This window comes from Peromyscus leucopus, chromosome 15 (assembly GCF_004664715.2).
Source record: "Peromyscus leucopus breed LL Stock chromosome 15, UCI_PerLeu_2.1, whole genome shotgun sequence".
Classification (NCBI taxonomy): domain Eukaryota; kingdom Metazoa; phylum Chordata; class Mammalia; order Rodentia; family Cricetidae; genus Peromyscus; species Peromyscus leucopus.
In genome coordinates this window covers 30,973,127-30,991,016 of record NC_051076.1, presented here as the reverse complement: position 1 = coordinate 30,991,016, position 17,890 = coordinate 30,973,127, and the positions used below count along the sequence as shown (strand labels likewise).

At 45.1% G+C, this 17,890-nt stretch overlaps 1 protein-coding gene across 4 annotated transcripts in view; it reads right to left on the bottom strand.

The window, feature by feature from the left end:
- Positions 1–17,890, bottom strand: part of Pbx1 (PBX homeobox 1) — a 313,527-nt gene that overhangs the window by 24,636 nt on the left and 271,001 nt on the right. For 2 of the 4 annotated variants that reach the window (XM_028864351.2, XM_028864353.2), the window contains one exon: positions 4,445–9,610. The exons of the other annotated variants lie outside the window; for them this stretch is intronic. In XM_028864351.2, the coding sequence (XP_028720184.1) occupies positions 9,518–9,610 (93 nt within the window). In that variant the 3' untranslated portion in view covers positions 4,445–9,517. Of the gene's footprint in view, positions 1–4,444; positions 9,611–17,890 lie in introns of those variants that run through there. 4 annotated transcript variants of the gene reach the window in all.

The following is a 17,890-nucleotide window of genomic DNA, read 5'->3' as shown; positions in this document are numbered from 1 at the left end:
TCAGAACGCACCAAAGCAGCAGACAGGAAAAGTTGGCGGGGAGAGCATCCAGAGATGTTTTCATGCGTGACTTAGGAAGGAGCCCTGGGTGTTACCAGAAAATGAGCAAAGGCAGGGTGAAACACTTGAGCCTGCTAGTGAATTCCACTATCATGGTTTCTGTGTGAAGGGACATTGATAAGTCGTGTGTTCTAAGAGTGTAAGCCAGGAGATGGGCCCTTTGGAGAGATCCTGATGGAGAAGGAGTGACTTTGGAGAAGCCTACTGGGGCATAGGTGGCTGAGTCTGGGAGTGTTCCTGACAGCATTGTAGAATGTGAGGAATCAGAGCTGATTAAGACTCATTTGATACAATGGAAGCTTGGGATAAAGAGCTGGGGTGGGGGGATTGAAAATACAGTTTAGGAAAGTATGGTAGGGAAACAGATGTCTAGGCCCAAAAGCAAAGAGAATGGCATCTTCACAAGAGACAGAAGAGAAGGAACCAGAGAAAGAAGCCAGAGGATTTTTAAACATTTCCAGCTTGCTTAAAAGGGGTTGGGAAGGCAAGGAGAGAATCATTAGGAGCAAATGTCAGGACAGTTTCTGTGGACATGGGAGCAGCCCTGTCACTCAAGCTTAGGTCCACAGAGCTGAGGGAAGGGTGAGGCTCTGTGGGGTTTGTGTGCAGGGTTTGCCCCGCAGTGTCTGTAGAGCTTGGGGTCCGCAATGGGGAGCTGATTCTAGCTGAGTCAGGGGGAATAGCAGAAGGGTCCTAAGCCGGACCTCTTACAGAAAAGGAAGAAGCAGAAATCGCAGAGATATAGGGACCTGAGATTGGGGGTGCAGGGCTTAATGGGAAATGGAGCTTGGATGAAATTTTCTATATATGTATGAATGCCTGGGGAGGAAGGGAGCCTCAAATCAGCCTGTGGAATAGAGGGGACCCACTTTTCCATATCTGAATTTTTCACAAAGGCACGACTATTTCAAAGGTCATTCTCAGAGACAGGAGGCAGGATGCATAGGTTGGCTTGTTTCCCTAAGGATATAAGAAGCAGAGTGAAAGATTAGCCTCTGGTTGGTGGTGGCTTTTTCTCAACGTGACACTTGATACCAAACAACGGGTACTGCAAGACTAAATATTTTTACTCTTACCTTTTCTGTGCTCTCTCTAGTTCCCTTGCTTTCTCATCAAATCTTCAAAGCTCTGCTAAGGTCATTCATTACCGAGAGTCACATGACACCCTACTCTAGGTCCTGGCTACTTCATCTTGCTATTGGAGCTAGGATTCTATTGGTGTTTTCTCAGTTTTGTGGATAAAGCTGGTCAAAGGATACAGTTCATATGCTTTGCCAATTGGTTTCTAGAAGAAAAAAAAAAGGTGGAATTCTAGAGAGATTCAATGTTAGATTAACTGAGCTTTGGAGGGACCCAGGACAGCTGTCTTGTTCCAGCAGGTGAGGCCTCCACTGCCTCATTAAAAGGAAGGCCCTGGACCCCACTTGTGGCAGTGGAGCATGAGCATACTTCTGCATAATGAGCACAGTAGGAAATCAGAGAGGAGGAGCTGTAGATTAACATCCTTTTGCATTTTAATTTATAAGAGAAGGAAGATTTTATTTTGAACTTTAATTTCTCTCTGGGTACTTATTAATGAAAGATTCATATTTGAATACATACCAGCACTTGGGGCCTTTTATGTTATGAAGGAATGCATGGTGATAACTGCTGAGCTCCATTAGAAATTCGGCAGGATAGTGAGGGGTGGAGGAGTGGCATTGGCTCAGGGCACTGTGAAGCCCGAACGTTAATGATTGATCTGCCTGGTCTACCCAAAGCCATCTGAACTAGGCCTTGCCTGGGTCCCGGGAAGACAAAGGCAGTGGTTTCTCCAAAGCATGTGGTCCTGGGGAGTACTGCTATTCCGATCCTTTCTGACCACTCTCCCTTCACCTCCCACCACTGCTGGAGATCAGGAAGTCTGCCTGAGGTGGGAAGCCACAGCCTACAACCCGCTAGGCACAGCGTCCCCTGCTGCACTTTCATCTGGACGCCCAGCCCTTCCTTTCTATGCAGGAATAACAGAGAAGCTCTTGCTACTTAGCTTCATTCTTTCCACCGGTCCCTCAGAGGGCAAGCTTAGGTAGGCACAAACTTCTTGAGTGCACCCAGTGGGCAACTCCATAGAACTGAGTTCTTGTGCCACTTCTCACAAAATGACTCAGATGTGGAAGACAGGTTGGTTTTTGGCCATCAAACAGCTACAACATGAGATTTTGCTGCCTTTCTTTTTCCAAAGCAGAAATGGGTAAGAATGTACAAGGCTGTGTAGGAATGCATGGATTATAAGTGAGCAGATCTGATTTTGCAATTTAGATCTGCTATGGTCTGAATGGTGTCCACCTTGTATTTTATGCTGGACTCTAGGCTTCCATATGAGGCAAGATCTTTGAGGTATGGTTCATCAGGAGGGAAGAGAACCTAAAATGATACTGTTGCTTTTATACAAGAGGCCTGGGGGATCCAAGACAGAGGTGTCCATAAGCAACCCGCACAAGACTCCCAAGCGGCCGGTCCCTTGCCCTTTCAGAACAATGAGCAATATGATTGCATTGTTTATAAATTATGAAGTGGAAGATGTTTTGTTACAGCATGAATGGATTAGGGCACAGCCTACATTCTCTTAGATGACTGCTGGCTACCAACCATGATTCTTTGAGGCATCAATATGAACACAAAGGTATGACTTCCTGAAGGTGGGAACAACGCTGCTGTCACTCTCAGGAGCTCCCACCTCCTAGTGACCAAAGATTCGGTGGTAAGGCCCAAGTTTAGAAACAAATGGGAAGACATTGGAGAACGGGTTTGCTTGTCGTCTTTCTCTTTTCCATTCTCACATTTCCATGAAAAAGGTTCTTCTGTCTCTTCTCCCTTGAGAGGGCAATATTGGGTGGACATCTCTCTTTCTGTCCGGGTTTATTCCCTTTTCAACCTTTCCCACTGAGGTGTAACATAGCCATGTGGCAGCTAGCAATATTTTCATTTAGAGTGTGTCCACTCAACGACATATGGGCTTGTATTTATTTTCACTCTTGGTCCCTCAGCCAGCCATTCAAAATGTTATCAGAAGGAGTTACTGCCAGGGAGCGGCTGCCTAGCTAGGGAATAGTTTCCCAGGCTTCCACTGTTATCCTTAGACTTTACATTTAGAAACACAGATGCAAGCCTTGGTCAAGGTTTTCAAGCAATGGGTACGCCTTCTTCGCGTCCCTTCCACCGGCTCGCTATGTGTGGAAGATAACATGTATGTGGATGATGAGAAGCTGGATCCCTGGTCACCATATTGGGAGGAGGTACCCTGACTGGAACATGCCTTTAAATTATTACATAGTAGGAAATAGATTTGATTTGTATTTGAGGTATTAGACACTTTAGGTTTATTCTTTCCAGTAGTTTTGTATGGCTCCAGTGAATACTAATGAATGTGCTACGTGGGTGGATTAGGCCCATACATCTTCAAATAATTGGAAAAAAATTTAATCTGAGTGTTCCTTTCACATGACAATGTGTTTCTTTGCTTAATTTTGAAGGGAGTGCCTGAGACTTGATTTGGCTTCTGGTAAGGTTTCCAAAAATCATTTATGGCTAGCTCCATTCTTCCAAGGTCACTGACACCTAGCTTGTTAAATTGGAAAAAAGCGAAAATTTCATTCCAACTGCCTCTCTGTTGGTCTAGTCTTTGTTGATCAGAACCATGATTAGGATGGGGGTGGGCATATGGTTGCTACTTCAACTTTCAACTGTCCTCCACGGAGATATAAAGCATGAAACGGAAAAATAATGGCTGCTTAGAGCCGTGCTTTTGGAGGGACAAACTTTCAGTCAAGAGCTAGGCAATTAGATCCTTCCCAGTCCCAAACAGAAACATGACATTGAGGGTGGGGACGTGGACTTACACAGCGCTAAGACACTGCAAATACTGACTGGCAGATGGTAACCTAGGCTAGGGTCCCAGCGCATACAGACAAACTATCAGGCTAAATGCTTCAGTGGGATGGTAGACATAACCAACTGCAAGTGAGCAGATTTGCTGGAGTGACATCTAGAATACTTTAGAGGGTCTGGAAGCATTATTTATAACTTGGATTCTTTCCCTTGAAACATCTCTTGGGAATCCCCATTTCCCTTATGATCCGATCCTTCCAGTGAAGGCAAAGATAACCCATTGGGCACAGTCATGACTTAGAAAACAGATGGGTTACTCTGTCCTCCAATAGAGTTGATTATCTTATGTCTTCCTCCCTTCTTCTCCGCCCCTCTTTGTGAAGCTGGTGGCTTAGACTATAAATCGCTGATTAGGGCAAGTATTTCAAGCACACGTCACAGTAACCCAGGCCCATATAGGGAAGCGAAGCTGCCAGCAGAGAAGAAGAAATCTACACAAAATACAAGTGTATGTATATATATTTTGCAACAAAAGAAACTATTTATTTGGAATCTGCATTACCAGTACAAATTAGGAGACTGTAAAACCTACATCGTGTTAGTATCATTAGAGAACACAAAAGTTCAGCTGGAATCAAAGGGGACAGAAGCCTGTGCTCTCACAGAAGCAGAAAAGCTTAAGCTTTTAAAACCCAAGAAGAGCAGAGCTTTGCAGGTTTATACTCTCAATAATAAGGGGAAAAGCTGGGTGTGTCGGGGGGTGGGCAAGAAAACCAACAACCAAAGGAAAACACTTCAAAATGAAACCCCCAAAGGGAAGCAGTAATAGAGAGAAAGAGGGGGAAACATTCAATGTTTTATTTATTTTAACAAAAGGAAAAAGAAAGTTTACAAAAAATAGAAGTTTCCAGAAAGCTTTGAGCTAGGCCGGAAACCAGAAAGGTGATGTGAAAAGGTTGCCTTTCGTTTCTCATGACAGAAACAAGAGCATAGCTGTCTCTAGGTGGAAATGCTTCCCACAGCATAGTTACACAACTCTGAAGTTTTGTTGTTGTTGTTTTTTCCTTCTTCATGTATCTGGCTAGAATTCTGTCTGCTCTCTGATCACCTGAATGGTTGAATGAGTGATGTCCAAAACTGAATGTCTGTCCAACAATGTGGCTTTCTTTTTTCCCTATAATTAACACTAAATATCTGATGAAGCCTGCTTTGCAATTTAAACAGTCAACCTAGTCGGAAGTTGGTCACAAGTGCACTGTCAGTGAATCAGAAACCAGCTTCTAAGCAGTCAGCCTGAAGCTTGGGCTCTGGCTTATCACCTCACCAACTCTCTACCCAGAACTGGGGATTCTGCATCCCACCATGGCAGTACCTCCTGTGGAGTTCTGCCAGGAGAAAAATTCTGTCTTGTTGGAAGCATTCTCCTGGACGGTTGACGTTAACCAGGGAGAAAGAAAGACATTCAGGGAGAAAGACATTCAGAATAACCAAAGACAAAAGTCTTTCCTTCCAGTATAAGAAATCCCCTGGACAGACTCCATGAGTTTTTAAGGAAGCAAGTCCTTGCCTCATTATCTTGAGGACTACAGGGGTGCCACACATCCTGGGCATGCAAGAGCTCATGGGCTTTATTTATCATTGTTTTTGACATCGACTGAAGCAAAGCAGAACAAGGAAGTGTCCTCCTTGACCAGGGACCCCTTTTCACATCACCTTGTATACATATTTAAGGAATAAAACCAGCAAGACCTGAACGCAACCCTGACAGTGAAAAAAAGCACACACACCCCCCCAAATAAACAAAACCAAAATAACACAAAACAAAACTATTTTTTTTTTTTGTATTTTTAAGAGCAGGAATAAAGAAAGGAAAAGAATTTATTTTGGGTCTCAAAATTAATAAACAGAATGTGTTAGGTTGTTCCTATTATGCTCACTATTCCAACCTTATTTTTTTTCTTTTTTTTTTCCTTTTTATTTTTTTAGTTTACAAAATGAATTACGGTCACTTTTAAACATTGTGAAAGAAGAAATGGATGTACACAACTTGACACTTTTCTAGCATTCTTGAACTAATTCACAAATGCAAGAAAATAAAAAGAAAAATGGGGCAATGAGGAACATAGGTAGTTTGGTGTTAAAAACGAATGCAGGAATGATGTGTATTGTCACAGAAAGAAGGGAAACTTCCCCTTCCTGTTTTGCGTGCTATGAGGGTCATTTTTAAAATTTTTATTATAAACACTATTAAATTCAGACCGCTTTTTTGGTTTTTTTTTCTTTATCTGAATATACAAGAACATTCATTATCAAATGTTCATCATCAATACTACAAAGAACAAGACACAAGTCGCAAGAAACGATGGAAAATGTTAATAAAGCTGAAAGAATTGTTGTTTTTTTTTCTTTTTTTTTGCTTTTTTTCCTAAGTTTTTTTTTTTTTTAAATTTGAGTTTCTGTAGTTTTATCTTTTTTTGGTATCGAAGTCAGGTTTTTCTGGGCAGAAAAATAAAGAGAAGGAAAGAGGTGAAGATAGGTGTGAGAAAAGGCAACCAAAAAATTAATAATAATAATAACAATAATAATACAGTACCACTACCACAGGGGAAGAAGTGGAAGGAAGGTGCCAGAAGGCTGAGCTGTTACCCAGGAGTCCATTCTACTCCAGTGGGAAGAGGGGAAAGAGGCAATACAATGGAACACAGTAACAAACCCAAGGTCTACTACCATTTCTCAAGAGGAGACTGCTGTTGTGGAAAATGGAGCACTCCCATTTGTACTTAGAATATGAAGGAATCCTGGGGCACAATTTCTAGGGGTCGAGCTGAGTTTCTAGAGGCATACTCTTTCCACTCCTATCCTGAGGCTGCCAGCTTTCTCTAGCCTTGCTTGACCACAGAGATCTGGGGGCTGCCCTGTTGGATGTGACAGTGGGTAAGGAGAACAGGCTATGGGCTAAGTGTTGGCCCTAAAGGCGGCCCAGTGAAGTCCCGGGTGGGGTGACTACTGCCTGGAGAGAAGCTGTCTGTGTGAAGGCGTCACTGCTTTCACACGTCCCATTCATTCCCTTCGTGGGCTCAGTCCAGATCTGGAGTCATTCTCGTTTCCACGAGAACTCTCCAGTAACTCTTACAGTTTGCTCCATGTTCAATGATGTGATCTAACCATGTTTGTATGAGTCGTTTCAATATATTCCTGCCACAAAGACAAAGATCGCTGGTTCTCATCCCGGTACAGACTTGTGATGATGTCCCCTTCTGGGTGCCCTGTTCTGAGCACGGCACAGGCTAGCGGACCCGCCTTCTAGTGACCTGGGTCAGCTACACAAATTTTCATTTGCCAAAAAACTACTTTCTGCATTGTCTTCAAATATTCATCCCCTCGGGTTTCCCAGTATGCATGGCCTACTCCTCCAAACACACCTGAAGGATGTTTCCTACTCATCACTGCAGTACCGAGTGGAATGTGTGTGACTTTTGTGGGCTGGTTTCCTAACCATCAAGCTCTTGTGTCTTCCCTGAAGTCTCTGAAGCAGAGAAGCTGTGACAGGGACCAGGACTTAAGGCCACATGCTGGATTCGAGTAGAAGCTAACAAAACCAAGTTCTACCCCTCTGGTTTCAAATCTCTTCTCTATCCTAAGAAGACTAACAGACTGAAACCAAATCAGAGCAGAAAGCCTCTAAAACAATGCTTTGTCATTATGGTGATGACATCAAGATCACAAACAGAATTTGGAACGAGAAAAGCATGTATTGTTCTGACCTGGCAAGAAACAGTTCATCATAGGGGCATTGCTTTCCTTGACCATCAGACCTAGAGATTAAATGTAAACAAAACCAGTTTCTTGGGCCTCTTACAAGCCCCTTGATGAGCCAAGCATAACAATTCCCATTTTACAGATGATGAGCACGAGGTCCCAAAGATATCTGACCACATGCGCCTTAATCTAGTGGCAAAGCTACCATCTTTAAGGCTGGCAGAGCTGACTGGGGAATTTAAACTCAAGTCAAAAGCAAGACTACATTTCTAGAAAATATTATTTTCTTTCAATCCCATGGTATATAGATCACCGTGATTATTTCAACAACAACAGCACTCTTACTCTTATGATTCTTAGGTCTTCAAATTAATTAGTAAAAAGTTCACCTGAACGACATACTATACCACTCTCTCCTCCAGAGGAAGAAGCCAGGATCAAGACCACACTGTACTACAATGTTTTGAAAAGATACTATAATAAAAAACACAGACAAAGCAGCCAAATCCATCATAGACACTGTAAGTCCTGTGTACGGCTCCCTGAGAGCTCCAGAGGTGGTGGCAATGAAAACCGCTTACACTTGAAAGCTGACCTGCATGCCAATAAAGTCCTGTGCAGTCTACTGTGCTAAGTGCATGGTGGCGGGTCCTAGGAGCCCCAGGCACATAATGCTTCTCTCTCAGGCTCACCAGCTAGAGCAATAGGATTGCTAATGTATGCATTTGCACAGGATTCGATTGCTGGGAGATCAGTTGGAGGTGTCAGAGTGAACACTGCCAGGGCCTTCTGTAGGGGAGGTCACTGGGAAGGGTGGTAGCATCCTGCCAAGCAAAGGTGTCAGATTGTGAGTGTGTTCACCTGTGTGTTATGTAGGTGAGCACATGTCTATGAAGGGACAGTGAAGCCTTTCAGGATGTGACGCCTTCACTCTTTACAGATGCACCGTCAAGATACCTCTCTCAAACCGAGCGTGCACGAGGTTCTGAACATTGCTGCCCAAGTGTTGAATGGTCTCCACAGACTGTGCCTCTGTGGCCAAGAGCTGTTTCTAAGAGGATGAGAAAGCTGGTAGGAATCCTGCCCTTGCTGTTCCTTGTACCCGGCCCCTCCTGCCTGACTTCCTACCCGGGACTCAACCTGATAGAGCGACATCGGGATGTATGGCACCTTTAGAAGCCCAGCTATGGCGGCAGTCGCCAATGAATACCTGGGGCCAGAAAGAAGAGGAAGAAATCGGGATTGTTCCCAGAAAGAAGGGGCAAATGGAGACAGGATGGCCTGGAATGAGTAGGGCAGTGTGGTGTATTTCTGCTAAGAGGTAGTGAGAATAACAAGAGAGACAGAAAGATTGCCTGTCAACATAGGGGTGAGGGCTCCGAGGGAGGTCAGTATGGCTCCTCAAACCACCAGCGTGAAAACATACAAATACGTTTATTGTTTTCTTTGTAATTGGTTTTTCCTTTGTTAAGTTCCTCTAATTGTTGAAAATATCCTTCGGTGATATAACAGAGGGGAGGAACCCGGGGGGGGCGGAGGGGGGGGGTCTAGAACAGAGGACAGGGCCAGGGAAGATGTGACAGAAACCAGTCTGAGAGCTGGAGGCAGGGGAGGGTGGCTTCTACCCAGAAAAAAAGGGGACGAGAGTATAAAGAAGTGTCCAGATTGGCTGAAATAGCATCCCAAAGAAGAGAAGAGAAGGAGACTCTTATTGTGTTTGCTGAGTGCTTCGACCTCCAGTCTGACCGCTTCAGCGTTGGGAGAGAAACCCTCCCTCCTGCCCCTGCCCCAACTGCGGAACAGGGTCAGCCGGGATGCGATTGCTGGGAGATCAGTTGGAGGTGTCAGAGTGAACACTGCCAGGGCCTTCTGTAGGGGAGGTCACTGATGAAGGGGTAGTAGCATCCTGCCAACCTCCATTAGCCTAGAAGGGAAAAAGGGAGAGAAGTCAGTCCTCTGTGATCAGGTGGCCTTTTTGAGCAGACAACGACAATGAGGCGCCGTGTGGAAGGGACTGGTACCTGGCACACGGGGACACCCATCAACTGGGCACACAGGGCTGTGGATGACAATATTTCCTCCTCCCCCCCGCTTCAGATAAGTTCATCCTCCCAGTGAGCCTTTGGCTCCGATGCTGACACCCCCCTGCTGGTGTGAGGTGTTTGTATTTCTCTCAAATCCTGTAATTTAGTCCCAGCCATCTATGCAGTGACGGCTGTCCTCTAGTCCTGAGACCTGCGTGTTCTGTTTTGGTTTTAATCTTGGCAACAACTAGCCACTGATGAAGGTAAAGCTCCTAAACATGGCTGGTTTTGGTTCCCCCTTATTCTGAGGAATAAGAAGGCTGGCCTAGATGCTTTCCCAACTTCTGTCTAGCTCTGCGTGTCCTGAGTGTTTAGGGGATGCCGGGGTCTAGAATCTCTTTGGCATATAGTGATAAGTGAGTATAGTTCATGTCCTCAAGAAAGGGGCTAAGACAAGACCATGTATGAGCTATAATTCAAGACAGAGCCTAATCAGCAGGGGATGCCTGTTGTTAAGAAGGCGAGGGCTTCCATGAGGGCAATACTGTATCTTGTTGGAGCATTGGGAACTGATGGACTTGGCAGACTATATCGTTATGAAGAGCGAGGGGGGAGGCCGGAGCAGGAGGATTAAATTGGGAGAGGGACGGAAGAGAGGGGAAAGGGGGGGGGATATGGGGAGGGGCAAATAACATTAAGGGTCATTTGAGGGACCATATGGAAACCTGAAACTACAGAAGCTTCCTATATGTGAAAGAAACATAAATGGAGTCACCAAATAGTGAGGGAGACAATGCCCCAATTAGACATCTTACACCACCAAGGGGAACGTCCAGTGCCAGGAATGGATTACATCTACTTAAGTCATTGGACAAAAGGGCCCCACGGAAACTCCCAAACATCTCAGGCTGTTGTCAAGGATACTGGTCGCTCTCCACAAACTGAAGATAAGGCCCTGTAGATGACGATGCTTCTCTGTCTCATCGGGCACAGAGAGACTGAGCTGGTGACTAACTAGAGGCTTCACTCCCACTGACTAGTGTATGCGGTTCTAGAAGGCACTCTGCATGCTACCGGAGGAGAAAGGCAATCACCAGTGCAGCTCCAGACCTTGTGACCTACATTAGTGACCTGCCTGCAAGATACGCCGGTACAAGAGTGGGACAGATGTGAGAGTAACCAATCACGCTGACTGGATTTAAGACCTACTCCATGAGATGGAACACGTGTCTGACCCTGCTGGGGTAGTCAAGAACCTGAGACTGGACAGGCCATGGACCTAGGGGGAAACCAAATACTATTGTTTTACTGAAGAAACATAGCAATAGAATGACTCCCTATGACATTCTTCTACACCCATAGATCACTGCCTTGCTGATTCATCATCAGATTCTTTTTGCAGTAGACAGAAACTAAGGCATAGATCCAAAACTTAGACAGTGTGCGGAGAGTGAGAGATTTGGGAAGATTTAGTCCTAAATGGGACATCTTCATCAACACCCTCCCACTGAAGACTCCCAACCTATGTGAAAGATGAGGCGGAAAGACTGTAAAAGCCAGATGTGGCTGTTGACACCAGGGAAGCAGCGTCCTCCAGACACAGCAGGACTGATGTACATAGGAAATAACAGGTTGTGGCAGTACCCACGGGGCCTACAGGGGTTCAAGCCAGATAGGGCCCCAGCACTGAGTGGATGAAGTAGACATGGCTCCCTGCCCCAATCAAGAAGTCAAGAAGCTATCCGCAATTGATATCTACTTGCAAAGGAAAGTTTAGTCTTCTGCAATGGAGATTTCATATATACACACACACACACATATTTTTTTCCTCCCTCTCTTACCAGATGTATTAACCCCACTTAAGGGTAGACTCCAAGCCCAAAAGTAGAAGGCCAACACAAAACTAATTAAATGGTATTTTTTTTTTTTGTCTTATATTTCTTGGTTTGGATTTGGGGGGGGAGGTTTCTACTTTCGTGTGTGTGTGTGTGTGTGTGTGTGTGTGTGTGTGTGTGTGTATGTGTGTGTGTGAGAGAGGGGGGGGAGGAGTCTGTTTTTCAAAGAGAGATAAAGAAAGGGTCTATTATTGGTTGGGTAGGGAGGTGGGGAGGATCTGGGAGAGGAGAAAACATGATCAGAATATATTGCATTTTTTTCAATTAAAAAAAGACTAAGAAGGAGGAGGAGGAGAAGAAGAAGGAGAAGGAGAAGGAGAAGGAGAAGGAGAAGAAGAAGGAGAAGGAGAACAAGGTGCACACTTCACGAGGAGGGCAACACTGTGTCTTGCTGGAGCATCGGGAATTAATATGCTCTGCAGAGGAGACAAACTTGGAGGTGACCTTGAGAAGGTGATTGAAGTGGAGCGGCGTCGCCACCACTGTGAGATGCCCCGAGTGGTAGCAAGATGGAAACGGTAAGCCTGAGGGCCCTTTGTACAAGGCACCTGGCCGCCCAAGGAACTGTTCTGAAGGGTTTGTGGAGTGCACAGTTTTCCACCAAACGGAACAGAAACAACAGAGTCCAGGGGTGATTTTTCTATGACAGTTAATTCATGGCACATGACTGATATGTTTGAGGTCACCGAGGTCACTGCACTAAAATGGGTCTCCTGTCCCAATCACTGTGTTCTTGGAAGTAATTTACCTCAACTGTGGAAATAGTAAGGTCAAACGGACCACGCCCTAGAGATCTTTGGTAAAAATAGTTTCTACCATCTGTCCTCTTGTTTTATTCTTTGAAAACTCTGGAGTAGACTGGCAGACATTATTATTCATTCACATTTGGGAGGGAGCACCACTCTAATGTTAGGAAATCCATAGTAAGTAGAGGAGTGAATGCCTGCACTTCTATATGAACAGGCGTCTGGTTTCATCTCATTCACTAAGTGGCTAAGCTGAAAGAGAAAAGCTTCCTGGCCCATGACTGAGATGGAGTGCAGGCTTCCCTTGCCATTGGCTCACTCAATGATGCGCCAACGTTCCCAGGAAAGCCAGATGTGTTTCCATTCAAAACAGCTTCCCCCAGTCACTTTAGCACAGAACAGGTTTTCTCAAACCCTCAACAAGGAAAAGATCTGGATACCAAGCGGCTTATTCCCGGCAGTGCCAAGAAGAACATGCCTCCCAAACTCAGGCCCATGCAGAAGTGCTGAGCTCAAACCTCCAGCTTTCTTTCCTTTTCCTCCCCCCCCCCGCCCCCCCCCCCCGAGACAGGGTTTCTCTGTGTAGTTTTGGAGCCTGTCCTGCATCTCGCTCTGCAGACCAGGCTGGCCTCAAACTCAGAGATCCGCCTGGCTCTGCCTCCCGAGTGCTGGGATTAAAGACATGCCCCACAGCCACCCGGCTCAACCCTCCAACTTTCCATCAGATGGTTCCTCTCATTGCTGGAGGACTTCTCTTGTGCATGTTTGGGACATTCCATTGAGAACAGGGAAGGCACAAGAATCCTGTCACAATGTGTGGTCTTTCCATGTTCCAGGGGCAAAGACTTGGCACTGAAATCTGTTTCAGAAACAGAATTAATTCAGATTCCTAGCACAGGGTTGTCATGGGGAGATGGTGCCTCCACGTTCCCACCAACTAAGGGCATACATATTCTGGTGTCACTTGAGGCTGGCTGAGAACAGTGACTATATTTATTTCTTTTTCTACAAGAAAATCTTTTAATGCTATTAATCTTTTTTTCCTTGAAAAAAAAATAGGGTATGCTTATCAATAATATCTAGAAAATAGACAAGCTTAAAAAGCACAATATTTAATACCCATAATCTACTACTCAGAGATAATTACTGTCAGCATTTTGATATCTGTCTATCCTAATAATTTCATATGTGTATATTTACTTGACATTTTGATAGATAGATAGATAGATAGATAGATAGATAGATAGATAGATAGACAGACAGACAGACAGACAGGCAGATAGGCAGGCAAGGAACTGTGTTGTGGTGTGCATGGGGCTGAAGGGGAGTAGGCAGGTGTTTGTGTGTGTGCTGGCTGAGCAGTCTGGGATTTTAGGTGAAAGTGAGATATTTAACCACAACACCACAAGTCAGAGTACAGTGCAGGGCAAAAAGAAAAGCCACCTTAAGATTGCCCTGGTGTAAGTCAGGCAGAGTAGGAGATCCTAGGAAAGAAATTTGCATCTGTATCATGGCACGTGCCACAGCGGCGTTTGAGATGACCATCACCATCTCACTTAACCACACCATAACTCATTAAAATAGTCATAGGTGGGGCCCCTGATGAAGCATTCAGGAGAGAACATTAGCCGTGCAGTGTTTTTAAAGAAAGAGCTGACATTCTACACTGCTCGGAAATGAATTGTCTCTGAGCTGGAGCCTCTCAAAGACATGAGATGCTTTTCTTAAAAATTCTACTTTCTCAGGCCAGTACAAGATGTCAGGGGGGTACAGGCAATTCAAACATGGTGAACAAGGATTAATTCAACTAAATAGCAAAACAAACATTTTAAATATGCTTGTTGGACCAGTGAAAGAGAATATATGAAATTTGTACCCCAAATAAATACATACAATAAACCTTCTAGCTTTAGGAAAAAACAAAACAAAACAAAACAACAACTCCTCTTCCATCCAGAAGCTCAAAGAGTGGACACACACATATACATGAGCCCCTTAGATTTGGCAATCACCATTCAGGGGCAAGTTAGACTCTCCCACATTAGCCCTAAGCCCATATTCCAGGAAAACCTTGTGGCCTGAATCAAACTGTGTATCCCAAGGATATACCAACTATGATCCCCTGCTTCTTACTAAATTTAGGAAACAGTAGCATGGAATTTAAAGCCAGACAGGCCTCGGTGCCGTGGTGCTATGGTGGTGGGAGCTGGGAGAAATCCCTTCTCTAAAAGTGCTTCGTACAGTAGAGGGCTGCCGGTTGCTGTGGCTGCTGAAAACAGCTAGCTCAGACAGGGCAGGCAAAGCCGACCGCACCGGCTTTCCCGTAAATCACTCACGCTGCTTCCGAGGTATTCCAGCTTTAACGTAAGACCTTCAGAGGCTGTACCATCTTGGGAAACAGCTGACCTCGCTTACTGCCACGTTAACCCTCGGGAGCAATTCTTTCCCTCTTCCCTGACTGCGGGTGAATATTAAGCAGAAAGCTCTGCCTTTGTGTGTTTATTATCTGGGCGTAGTGAGAGGAAAGGATGATCTCTCCTTAGCAGCTGCGTGAAGGAGGCAGGAACTAAGACTCACTGTTTTCTCTGCACCCCGACTTTCCCCTTCACTGCTGATGCACACTGTCCTTCATATTGGACCCTTCGCGGTATTAACCCCAGAAACCACCCTTGAGGACTTAGTCCTTCTCATTTCCGGAAACATTCCTCTTGAAAGAATCATTTCCACGTGGTGGAGAAGCAAGACCGGATCTCACTTTCAGTGTTACCAGATCATGCCTAAAGGTCCCAGAAAAGGTTCAACCTAGAACCTTACAGAGGAGAGAGATAAGAGTGTAAAACGGAGACTACATGCAGCAGGTCCCCAAAGTGAGAAAAAAAAATACATATCTCTAAAATACAAATGAAAGATATCATGGGACCAAAATGCTTGAAACAGAAATGAATCTACTCTATGGCTCGCTCTGAAGAACCTGGCACATAACAGATTTTGCTAGAAGCATACTTAAAGGCCAGGCATGGCTATCTGAAGAGAGAGAGAGGAATGAGCACCCAAGCTCTGGGGCAATTGCAATCAAAGCCCCTATTTCTTTCTTCTCTGCTACGTTTCTCCAACCAGTATGGGGGCCAGCAGTCAGTTGCCTCTCCCTGGCTTTGGAGGATTCTGCAGCATCTTTAATTGAAAGCAAAGGGTGCTGGGCTAAGCAGTGCCTGTCCCATCTCCTCTCCTTCCCGCTCTTCCTCTGCACTTACCTTAGCAGCATGCCGTTGATGCAGAGAATTCATCACCTGATGTGACAGCCCAAGCGAGCCTGGCACTAAGAAACCCTCATTTGCAACCCAGAAATACGCTGAGGTGCTACAAACTGGCTGATGTCAGCACCAAGTTAAGCTAGATCTGCATACGGGCCAGATGCCATTACCAGAGATGCCTTCAGCATGGACGAAGAGGTGTACGTGCCCCAGGCCCTCAATCACCCAGGCTGGTGGGCCAACAAGGATGAAAAAGAAGAAGATGGAAGCATCCTTTCTCCTCCCCTGGGCACGTGTGGGGCACACACTCATGTGTGCATACACACACAGCTCCTATACATCCCAGACACATCAGTTCACATAGAAGCTACACCAAGATCTATAATCTTCATCTCTTTTCCTCCTTCTTTCTCTCCCTTCCTTCTTTGCCTCTGCTTCCTCCTCCTCTTCCTCCTCCTTCGCTTCTTCTTTTCTTCTCCTCTCAAATGTGGACAGAGTCCCACTATGTAGACCAGGCTGGCCTCAAACGTGTGATCCTCCTATGTCTGGTTCCCAAGTGCTGGGATCATAGGTGTGTGCCACTCCACATGACCTCATGTATTATTTTTCTATCACGCTAGAAGAACTATGTTTTCCTAACATGCTTTCCCAAGATAACCTTGTGAGTGCTTACCAAGAGAGGCTTTGGAAAGTAAAAATGTGATTGGAAAGTCCCCTAGGGGTCATCCTCTAGTTTAAAATTTCCCAGGAAAATTTACAATGGGAAACCGATCTGGGCCCAGCCTGGCACTCCTCCAATCTTATCTCTAGTTGCCCCAAAGGGATCTCTCAAAAATGTAATTTTGATCATATCACCACCCAGGGTAAACCTGCACAGACACCCTGGGCTTTAAGATGAGGTTCAGTGTTCTCATCAAGTCTATGGCATCTCTGATTGTGTTTACTCCCAAGTCAACACTCTCATTTATGACTTCAACCATCTCGGGCTCCTTAGGAACTCCCGAACAGAGCAGCCTGTTTTTCCTTGAACCCCACCTCTTTTTCCTTGAACACAGTGCTCTCAAGCATCCAGTGGTACCCACTCCTGTAGGCACTCCTTGCAAGACTGAGTTGAATTGCCCTTGCAACTCCATTCCTTGGCAATGTCCATTTCTCCACCAGGCTCCTCAGGGCCCTGTGAACACCTCCTCGCCCCACCTATACCACCACACTGCGTGTGTTCCTTCACGAGACTTCCTCCTTGACCAACGCACTGGAGCAAGTCCCTGTAATATGCCTCTGCCTTTAAAGAGCCTACCACAGTGTCCGGCACATCACAAACTGTGATAGACACCTCTTAAAGGGAACATAGGAAGATATTAAACAAACATGTCAGGATACCACAGCATCCATTCTCCATCAAGGGAAGACAGAGAGTATCAGGTCTCTGAGCTGCACAAATTCAGTCTGACGACAGAAAAGTAGTGATGCACATTTAAAAAATAAAAATTCGAAATACCAAGCAGAAGTGGGTCTAGTGTCTGGGTAAATTTCGCATGCAGGCTGTAACCTTTCCCTTACTTATTAAATTGCCACCAGGGAGACAGCTTATTCCAAACAGTTCTCTGTGATTAACATTTACATGATGGTACTTTGTTTTTAGGGAGAACAGTTGAGAAGGATATTATCCCATGGCCTCACATACCATCTCAAGAAGAGGCAGTGTGCAGAAAGACTAAGGTACACTTCCTACCTAGAATTCAGACAGTTTCTAGGTCACCACTTTGAATATGGTGAAAGCTCTAAAGTGTGCAGACATACATGGCCCCTAAACACCTCCCTGTAAAGTTTCTCTTTACAGGGACGAAACTCACATCCAGCTTCTATCTTAGGATACGGAATACCCCTACACATGCCAAATATGGATGTAAGAAAAAAAAATCCAGTTTTGTTATTGTTGTTTGATAATATTTTTATTTACTAAATTAAGCCGCCTCTTTTGGGAGTTTCCTGGAGCTGTAAGTGACTCCTGGAGCCATAAATGACTCAGCATCAGTTTTGTTCTCTAGCTTAGCCTGACCTTGCGTATGAGAACCCTTGTACAGGAATTCGAGTGTGGCTGAGAAGATCTCTTCCTCACCAAGTCAGTTCTGCTTAGTGTGCCAAGTTCCTTAAAGATTAAGATGCCAACTTGATCTCAGAATCGGGTCTCCCTCCAAGACCTGAGCTCATCCTGAACTACCCGCCCTCACACTTCCCTGAAATCAGTCATCCACCTGGATCATAGGATTCCTGTTTGTTTCTACAAT